This window comes from Hemitrygon akajei, chromosome 5, assembly GCF_048418815.1.
Source record: "Hemitrygon akajei chromosome 5, sHemAka1.3, whole genome shotgun sequence".
Lineage (NCBI taxonomy): Eukaryota > Metazoa > Chordata > Chondrichthyes > Myliobatiformes > Dasyatidae > Hemitrygon > Hemitrygon akajei.
This window is the reverse complement of record NC_133128.1, coordinates 121,978,552-121,989,188: the sequence shown is the minus strand read 5'-3', so window position 1 is coordinate 121,989,188 and position 10,637 is coordinate 121,978,552. Positions and strand designations below refer to the sequence as shown.

At 44.6% G+C, this 10,637-nt stretch overlaps 1 protein-coding gene across 1 annotated transcript in view; it reads right to left on the bottom strand.

Annotated features, from left to right (window-relative positions):
- Nucleotides 1-478: 478 nt before the first annotated feature.
- The window catches only part of LOC140728128 (E3 ubiquitin-protein ligase MARCHF4-like), a 32,860-nt gene continuing 22,701 nt past the window's right edge, over nt 479-10,637 (bottom strand). The window contains exons 3-4 of the mRNA XM_073046345.1: nt 10,070-10,262; nt 479-1,041 (exon numbers count right to left, since the gene is read on the bottom strand). Coding sequence (XP_072902446.1) covers nt 719-1,041; nt 10,070-10,262 — 516 coding nt within the window. The 3' untranslated portion in view covers nt 479-718. The remainder of the gene's footprint in view (nt 1,042-10,069; nt 10,263-10,637) is intronic.

The window sequence follows — 10,637 nt, the reverse complement described above, 5'->3', positions numbered from 1 at the left end:
TTCCCAAGTTCGAAATCTTTAAAACCAGAGGACATGAATTTAAGGCGAGAGGGGTTAAGTTCAAAGGAGGTATGCAGGACAAGTTTTTTTTTTACACAGAGATTGGTGGGCGCTTGGAATGCGCTACCAGGGGTGGTGGTGAAGGCAAATGCGATAGATTCATTTAAGAGGCTCTTAGACAGGCCCATGAATGTGAGTGAGATGGAAGGACATGGACATTGTGCACGATAAAGGGATTGTTTAGTTGGATATTTGATTACTAACTGGACTGAAGAGCCTGTTCCAGTGTTGTACAGTTCTATGTTCTATAGATTATCAGATTTTAAATGTATCAGAAACACTTGCTTCTCTCCAGACTCTGCATGATGTAGCTCAAATATATTAATGGATAATAATCTCATTTCAGTGCTATTACAGTATGTAAAACCTGGTAAATCACTCGCAACCAGAGTTAAAGGAATCATAGTGTTCAGAGAAATGCTTAACCAATTGTGGCCATTTTATCTCGTGTCACATGTGTTCAGATTATTTACTGACAGTAAATTGAGAAATGGGAGAATTTCCCTTGAACCATTCAGTTTCTGTTGAGTCTAATTCCACAGCCGACCATGGGTCTAACCATGGCATTGGCTACGATCCTCGACCATCTGAATCTCAGTCTGTTCTTCCACTCAAAGTCATTCCAAATTATCAAAGATTCATCATGCAGCTCCCGGCATCACACTGTAGTCACCCTCATCACCAATTCTCTGCCCGTACTTGTTTGGTGCCTTTGTTCATTAGGCCTTAGATGGTTGAGGATGTGCAGGATGGTGTACGCGCAGTAATGACTGGACACAGATATCATTGGCCGATTGCCTTGGACAGTATTTTGTGTGTTGGACGTGTGCTCAGTCCCTGAGGTCCTGTTCCCATTTGCGTTGTCTTTCTGATCCTCAACGTCCTTGGACTTCTCATAGTTCAGAACTTTCCACTGCTGGTTAACAGCTTGCCAGCGCTTAAATATCCGATAAACAGATGGTCCCTCGTGAATAATCAGTCCTGAAAAGTATGAGAAAAGACCAGTCAGTTCTTTTATCATCAGTTCTGGAGGCCAGCCCCATCCTGGACTGGAGTCGTCAGTGTAAACCAGGATGGTTCTGGAATATAGCACACGTTTAGCCCTACTCACTGAAAGCCAAATCATTCCTGACACTGTGACTCTGAAGTACACTCTAGATCTGAAGAAATTTCTTCAACCTGAAATGTTAATTGCTGTTTGGCTCTCCACAGATGCTGCCTGACCTGCTGTGTCCAGCATTTTAATTTTCTGTTTCAGACATACAGTAGTTGTATTAGTAGTCGAACTAGCTTAATTCATTTTTTTAAACAAAACTACAGAAGTTTATTCACACACAAAATACACACATTGATCGGGGAATTAGAATACTATTTACAATTTCAAATTCATACAAAGTTACTATCATCTATAATACACTTAATTTCTTGGAAGGCCCACCGTTCTCAGAAATCTCCCACTGTACCCATAGTGACCACATGCTCCCTTTCTAAAGCAACTTGGACACGAACATAACCCTGGAAGAGAGGCAAGCAGTTGGCTCGAGCAGAGGAGCTAGCCTACGAGTAGATCCCCCCCAGCAACTTACTGGGTGACCATATCAGGAGTCTGGGGCTAAAGTGCAGCCAGTACTTCAGATACTCAAACAGGGGCTGCAACCTTTCACAATCCATATAGACATGGTACACTGACTCCTCCCAGTCACAGAATGGACAGGTGAATGGGGTGTCAGTGAACTAGCTGAAAAATCCATTGCATGACTCTGCCCTATGTAGTACCTTCCTTCTCATGTCCCGAAAGGACCCCTGCATGAAGAGACTTCCACTGGGGACCTTCCCCACCACTGGATGGTAAAAGAGACTGCCCTGGCATGCCTGGTCAGTAGGCAATGGCAGGAGTAGCCGTACAAGAACCGTCTCTGTGTGTTGCGAAATGGCATGACGGGCATCTCCATAAGGCAACTTAATTCTCACCACTGTTGCCAGCTCTCGTAGCTAAGGAAAGAATGTTTTACCCAGGACGGTCTGGAATGAGTAATAGAGGAGGCCGATGGCATGACAGTGCTCCAAAGGACTATCTGATACTCCGAAAGGAGTTTGCAGGGTTTGGCCAAGGCTGATGCAGTGCGACCTGCTGGTTTTTCCTTTCAGACAGTCTCCTTTTGTGGTCTGACGAATTCATCATTCCAGTCTTGGAGCTATACAGCATGGAGAGCTAGCTCATTAGCCCATCCCATCCAGGACAACCAAGCTAATTACCCAACCTAGTCCCATTTACCTGTGTTTGGCCCATATCCTTCTGAACATTCCCTCTCCATGACGTGGTCCAAATGCCTCCATCATTAAGGATCCCCATTGTCCAGAACATGTCCTCTTCTCATTGACACCATCAGGGAGAAGGGACAGGAGCCTGAAGATACACCCTCACTGTTTCAGGAACAGCTTCTTCTCTGCCATCAGATTTCTGAATGGATGCTATCTCACTACTTTTTTCTACTTCTGGTCTCTTTTTGCACCTTTTATATATTTCTTATTGTAATTTATAGTTGTTATTATTATGTATAGCATTGTACCGCTGCTGCAAAACAACAAATTTCATGACTCTGATTCTGATTAGAATTGATTCAGTATTAGCAAAGAGCAAACTGAACTCCAACCTGGGTTACTGATGGAACTAACTACAGCCAGTACCCTTTTCATTTGATTTCAGTGTCTGTGTGTTTCTGGCAGGGCCAGCATTTGCAGACCCTGAGAAGTGGACTAGAGAAGGTGTTCCCTCAGTTCTGCTGGGGGGGGGGGAGGGGTGAGGGGATTTCAGATTAGGTATTTCCTAGTCAAGGTAGTGTGTGATGTGGAGGGAAGCCTGTGGGTGGTGAGGCCAAATATACAGCATAAAGAGTAAAAGAGAGATGAGAGTGGATATTGGACTGCTGGAAAATGATGCTAGTAATAGGGGACAAAAAATGGTGGACAAACTTAATAACTATTTTGCATCAATCTTCACTAGCTGTATGCCAGAAATTCAAGAGTGTCAGAAGGCAGAAGTGAGTGTAGTTGGTCTTACTAAGGAGAACGTGCTTGGGAAGATGAAAGGTCTGAAGGTAGATAAGTCTTTTGGACCCAGGTCTCTGAAAGAGGTGGCTGAAGAGATTGTGGGGCATTAGTAATAATCATTCAAGAATCACTAGGTTCTGGAATGGTTCCTGAGGACTGGAAAATTGAAAGTGTCACTCCACTCTTTAAGAAGGGAGGGAGGCAGAAGAAAGGAAATTACAGGCCAGTTAGCCTGACTCGAGTGATTGGGAAGATGTTGGAGTTCATTATTAAGGATGAAGAATCAGGGTACTTGGCGGCACATGATAAAATAGGCCAAAGTCAGTGTGGTTTCCTGAAGTGGAAATCTTTTCTGACAAATCTGTTGGAATTCTTTGAGGAAGTAACAGGCAGGATAGTCAAAGGAGAATCAGTGGATGTTATTTACTTTCAGAAGGCCTTTGACAAAGTACTGCACATGAGATTGCTAAACAAGAAAGGAACTCATGATAATACAGGAAAAATGCTAGCATGAATAGAAGATCAGCTGTCTGGCAGGAGGCAAACAGTGGGAATAAAGGGTGCCTCCTCATATGGTAACAATACATTTGTAGGTAAATTGCCAAGATTGGAGAACAACTCAACCCAACCATCAAACATCTGAGCTACACATTTTCTGAATTGTTTCCTTTTCTGGTTGGCTAACGGTGACTAGTAGTATTGGGACCATTTCTTTTCACATTATTATAGAAAAGATGTCAACAAAATAGAGAGAGTACAGAGGACATTTACTAAAATGTTACCTAAGTTACAGGGAAAGGTTGAACAAGTTAGGTCTTTATTCTTTGGAGCGTAGAAGGTTAAGGGGGGACTTGATAGAGGTATTTAAAATTATGAGGGGGACAGATAGAGTTGACGTGGATAGGCTTTTTCCATTGAGAGTAGGGGAGATTCAAACAAGAGGACATGAGTTGAGAGTTGGGGGCAAAAGTTTAGGGGTAACACGAGGGGGAACTTCTTTACTCAGAGGGTGGTAGCTGTGTGGAACGAGCTTCTAGTAGAAGTGGCAGAGGCAGGTTCGATTTTGTCATTTTTTAAAAATGGATAGGTATATGGACAGGAAAGGAATGGAGGGTTATGGGCTGAGTGCGGGCCAGTGGGACTAGCTGAGAGTAAGCATTCGGCACGGACTAGAAGGGCCGAGATGGCCTGTTTCTGTGCTGTAATTGTTATATGGTTATATTATATGTTAAAGATGTGGATGACGGAACCAGTGGCTTTGTGGCCATATCTGCAGATGATACTGAGATGTGGGATGTAGTGTTGAGGAAGCAGGGTGCCCACAGAAGGAGTCAGACAGACTGGGAGATTGAGCAAAGAAGTGGCAGATGGAATACAGTGTAGGGTCATGCACTTTGGCGGAAGGAATAAAGGTGTGATCTATTTTCTAAATGGGGAGAAAATCCAAAATTCAGAGGTGCAAAGGAGAGACTGTACAAACAACAACTGTTGCCCAGGTGCTTCACCAGTCACAACTTTATGGGAGAGTGACAAAGAGAAAGCCACTGTCGAAAAAAGCTCACATGAAATCTCAGCTAGAGTTTGCCAGAAGGCATGTAGGAGACTCTGAAGTCAGCTGGAAGAAGGTTCTATGATATAATGAAACCAAAATAGAGCTTTGGCCATCACAATCAACGCTGTTTGGCGTAAGCCAAACACTGCACATCATCAGAAACAATCCATCCCTACTGAGAAGCATGCTGCATCGTGCTGTGGGGATGCTTCACTGCAGCAGGCCCTGGAAGGCTTGTGAAGGCAGAGAGTAAAATGAATGCAGCAAAATACAGGGAAATCCTGGATGAAAACCTGATGCAGTCTGCAAGAGAACTGCAACTTGGGATAAGATTTGTTCTCCAGCAACACAATGACCCCAAGCATAAAGCCAAAGCTGCACAGAAATGGATTAAAAACAACAAAGTTAATGTCCTGGAGTGGCCAAGTCAGAGTCCACACCTCGCCAATTGAGAATTTGTGGCTGTTCACTCTCGATCCCCATGCAATCTGACAGAGCTTGAGCAGTTTTGTAAAGAAGAATGGAGGAAAAACTGCAGTGACCAGATGTGCAAAGCTGATAGAGACCTATCCACACAGACTCAAGGCTGTAATTGCTGCCAAAGGTGCATCCACTAAATATTGACCTGAAGGGGGTGAATACTCATGCAGTCAATTATTTTGTATTTTATATTTATAATTCATCTAGATCACTTTGTAGAGATCTGTTTTCACTTTGATGCGGAAGTCTTTTTCTGTCGAACAGTGTCAAAAACAGCTGAACTAAACCCACTGTGATTCAATGTAAAACAAGAAAATATGAAAACTTCCAAGGGGGAGTGAATACTTTTTTTATATAAACCTACTCCATGATGAATCCAACCCTTCCTTCTGACACAGCCCATAATTTTCCATTGTTCTTGTATCTATGTGCGTGCTTAGGAGTACTTTAAAATGCCCGATTTAAATCAGCCTCTTTTACACCCCTGGCAGTGTTCCAAGCATTTACCACATTCTGTGTTTAAAAAAAAAATTTCTGACATCCCCCCCACCCCCCCCGCAGTACTTTCCTCTAAACACCTTAAATGCATGTGTTCAGGTACTGTCCACTGCCGCCTGGGAAAAAGTTTCAGGCTGAAGACTTTTCCTCAGAACGTCATCAATACGAGTTCATGATGAACTTCCGCAGAATCTCACGGAGCTGAAATGTTGATCCCGATCCTTCCCAGGAGCTGCTGGGTGCGCGGAGTAACACAGGTAATTTTTGTGTGTTTTGTTTCAGATTTCCGGTTCCTGTAATTATTTTGCTTTCAGTTCATTTCTGATCAGTATTCGTATCGGAGCATAGCTTATAGAACCATAGAACACTACAGCACAGTACAGGCCCTTCAGCCCTCCATGTTGTGCCGACCCTCATAATCCTTAAAAAAAAGTACTAAACCCACAATACCCCATAACCCTCCATTTTTCTTTCATCCATGTGCCTGTCCAAGAGGCTCTTAAATACCCGTAAATAATTTCAGGCCGAAACGTCGTCACCACCTCCTCCCATAGATGCTGTCTGGCCTGCTGAATTCTGCCAGCATTTTGTGTTTTTATTTATTTCCAGCATCTGCAGATTCACTCGTGTTGCTCTTAAATACCCCTAACATTTTAGCCTCCACCACCATCCCTGGCAAGTCATTCCAGGCACTCACAACCCTCTGTGTAAAAAACTTGCCCCTGATGTCTCCCCTAAACTTCCCTCCCTTAATTTTGTACATATGCCCTCTGGTTTGCTATTGGTGCCCTGGGAAACAGGTACTGACTATCCACCCTATCTATGCATCTCATAATCTTGTAGACCTCTATCAAGTCCCCTCTCATTCTTCTACGCTCCAAAGAGAAAAGTCCCAGCTCTGCTAACCTTGCTTCATATGACTTGTTCTCCAATCCAGGCAACATCCTGGTAAATCTCCTCTGCACCCTCTCCATAGCTTCCACATCCTTCCTATAATGAAGTGACCAGAATTGAACACAATACTCTAAGTGTGGTCCCACCAGAGATTTGTAGAGTTGCAACATGACCTCTCTACTCTTGAACTCAATCCCCCTGTTTATGAAGCCTAGCATCCAATAGGCCTTCTTAACTACCCTATCAACCTGCGCAGCAACTTTGAGGGATGTATGGATTTGAACCCCAAGGTCCCTTAGTTCATCCACACTCTTAAGTAACTGACCATTAATCCTGTACTCAGTCTTCCAGTTTGTCCTTCCAAAATGCATTGCCTCACACTTGTCCAGATAGAACTCCATCTGCTATTTTTCTGCCCAACTCTGCAGCCTGTCTATATCCTCTTGTAACCTTCGACAACCTACAGCTCCATCCACAACTCCTCCAATCTTCGTGTCATCCACAAACTTACTCACCCATCCTTCCGCCTCTACATCCAAGTCATTTATAAAAATCACAAATAGCAGGGGTCCCAGGACAGATCCCTGCGCACTCCACTAGTCACCAACCTCCAGGCAGAATACTTTCCTTCCACAACTACCCTCTGCTTTCTTCCTTTAAGCCAATTTTTTATCCAAACAGCCAAGGTTCCACTTATCCCATGCCTCATGACTTTCTGGATGAGTCTCTCATGAGGGACCTTGTCAAATGCTTTGCTAAAGTCCATGTCACTGCTACCAGGATCTACCTGAATTCCAGCTGCCTCAAAGCAGTTTATTCTTAGTCAGGCAAGGCAGAAACAGGCCTTTCAATTCGCCTTGTCCCTGGCGACCTCCACCTCCCCATCTATAGTCATCCTGTTTACCAGCACCTCATCCATAGCTACAAAACCATGGCTTCTCAAGTGCTCCTCTAGATGATTCTTAAAATGTTCTGAGAATCTCTGCCTCCACCACCTCCTCAGGCAGCATATTCCATATTCCAGACATTCCCCCCTCCCCCAGGGGATTCAGATCCTCTCCAACACCACCCCCCATCTCTCACCTTGGACCTTTGCCTTGTTTAGACATCCACATCACGGGGAAAGGATTCCTACCATCTACCCCATTGATCTGGCTCATAACTATCTACACTGGTCACCCCCTGGTCTCCTCTCTTCCAGCTCAGATTGTCCTATTTGCACACCGTGACCTGGACCATCTTTTACACAGCTACACCGTGACCTTGCTGCTCTTATAGGCTTTCCCAGATAATGAAGGCAAATTTCCTGCAAACACAAGAGGTTCTGTAGACGCTGGAAATCCAGAGCACACACAAAATGCTGGAGGAACTCAGCAGGCTGGGCAGCATCTATGGAAATCAGTAAACAGTCAACTTTTCAGGCCAAGACCCTTCATCTGGACTGTAAAGAAATGGGGATGATTCCAGAATAAGAATTGGGGGTGGTGGGGGGGAGGAGGATGAGCTAGAAGGTGATAGGTGAAGCCAAGTTTAGCAAGGGAGGGGGCCATGAAGTACGAAGCTGGGAGCTGATAGGTGCAAAAGGTAAAGGGCTGGATAAGAAAAAATCTGATTGGAAAGGAGAGTCAACCATGGAAGAAAGGGAGGAGGAGGGTCACCAGAGGAAGGTGATAGGCAGGTCAGGACAAGAGATAAGACAGAGGCCAGAGTAGGGAATGGAGGAAGAGGGAGAGGGAAAAATTATCAGATGTTGGAGAAATCAATGTTCATACCATCAGGTTGGAGACTACCTAGAGGAAATAATGGATGTTGCACCCCCAGCCAGAGTGGCCTCATTGTGGCAGAAGAGGAGGCCATGCATCGACATGTTGGAACAGAAATGGGCATGGGAATTAAAATAGTTGACCACCGGGAAATTACACTTTCTGTATAAGGAGTGGAGATGCTCAACAAAGCTGCCCCCCCCCCCCCCCAATTCACGTCAGATATCACTAATGTAGAGGAGGCCATATCAGGAGCTCTGGATACGATAGGTGACCCCAACAGATTGTCAGGTGAAGTGTTGCCTCCGGCTTTTCTACCTGATTCATTTGTACCAACATACCTCTGACTGTTCATCCTTCCCCTTTGAAAATTCTCTGCAGCTGCTCAGAGACATCCTTGACCCTGGCACCTGGGACACAACACACCATCCTGGCGCCTTTTCTGTGGCCACTGAGTCTCCTGTCTGTCTCCCTCACTCCCGACTCTCTAATCACTCTGTTACCGCCAATCTGTTGCTCCATCTGCTTTACAACACAGGCCAAAATTGGATTTGTCTCCCTTGTTATTATCCTGCCCCTCTCTGCTCTGCGTATGTGGATATTCTGAACACAAAATTCGTTAGTCTCATGCCATTTCAATTATTTTCTGCTTTTCCCTCAATCTTCCACAAATTTAATCTTTCCGTCGCATTATTCATGTGTGTCAGTCATGGAACAGATTGTGATAATGACATTTGGATGCTTTCAATATTTTCAGTAATACTGTGCCAGATGCTCTATAAACGATATTCTCATACTCCTTACTTGCTTAGTCTACCCTTCTTTTTCTTCTGGGGCAGTAGACCTGTTCCACTGCAGTTTGATCGGTTCTGCAGTGGCTGGTAAACCCCAAATGGGAACAGTAGTCTCTTCCACAAATGGTGCAGGCATCGCTGGACAGGATGGGTGGGTAGGTAGTTTGTGAGGTACTTAAGAGTTTCTGAAATGCCCCTAGCATATCTGTCTCTACCACATACCCCTGGAAGTGCATTCCACATGCCCATCTGTGTCAAAGAATTACCTCTGACATCCCCCCTGGACTTTCCACCAATCACTTTGAAAGTATGTCTTCTGGTATTAGCCATTTCCGCCCTGGGGAAAAGGTGCTGGCTGTTCAGCCAATCTATGCCTCTTATCATCTTGTACATCTCTGTCACGTCACCTCTGATCCTCCTAAAATGATCTTAGAGTAGGTTAAAAGGTCAGCACAACATTGTGGGCCGAAGGGCCTGTACTGTGCCACAGTGTTCTATGTTCTCCTTTCCCTTGTCCAGTGCATCTCATTCTCAGAACACATGCCTTCCAGTCTGCTGTTGGAATTACATGCAGAACATAAGACATGTATGGAAGGGATGTTCATTCACCAACCCAGCGTCCATTACCATCACGGCAGAGCTTTTAACTCAGGTCCATTTTCCCTCTGGATCGGAGGCTCCCATCCTGGGGTCCACGGACCCCTTCCTTAATGTTATTAGTCCACGGCATAAGAAAGGTTGGGAACCCCTGCTCTAGACCATAATACAGAAAATTCCCATCAACTATGCTACCATGGCCCTCATGTATAAAGAATTACAAAGAGGAAATTCTTCTGGCCTCTGTTATGAATAGCTGAGTGCTTATTGTGACCCCAAACTCTGTACCCCAGCTGCAGCAAACATCATCCCTGCATTTACTCTGACAAACCCCAAAAGAATTTTGTTATGTTTCAAGAGGTGGATTGAGGAGGACCTACCAATGCAGATGATGTCCATGAATCCATACATTCCATAGCAGATCTGGAAGAGGAGGTCCTGTCTCTGCCACTTTGCTGAAGGGCTGATTGTTGACCAGACCAACCAAGAAATACTTGCGATGAGGAACAAGGAGCCGAGGATTGCAGCTGCAATTTGCACTCTCTCAATCACTGTCAGGGAGATTGCCTGCCACTGAAGGGGGAGCAGAAAGAGATCAAAGTCTGCGCAGAGTATCGAGGGTCTTCTTAGTTCAATTGTACAGTTGGCAGTTTGCTTACATAACATACATTAATGTAATATTCACTCAGCAATCAGTGTTAATGACTGTAACCCTGAGGAGTACGGATTCACAAAGTATAGGCCGAGCAGGATAAATACGGAAGGGTTTTTGTAAGGATAAAGGAGACAGAGGCAAAGATGCTTCTGGAAGGAATTCCTGAGGAAAAGATTACTGCCATAAGCAACAGCCGGAGCTGGGCAAAAGGAGATTAATATGGACTATAGGCAGGAATCAGAACTATCCATAGTTTGTGGTGAGTTCCTAATAACTAAGTAGCAGAAATGGGA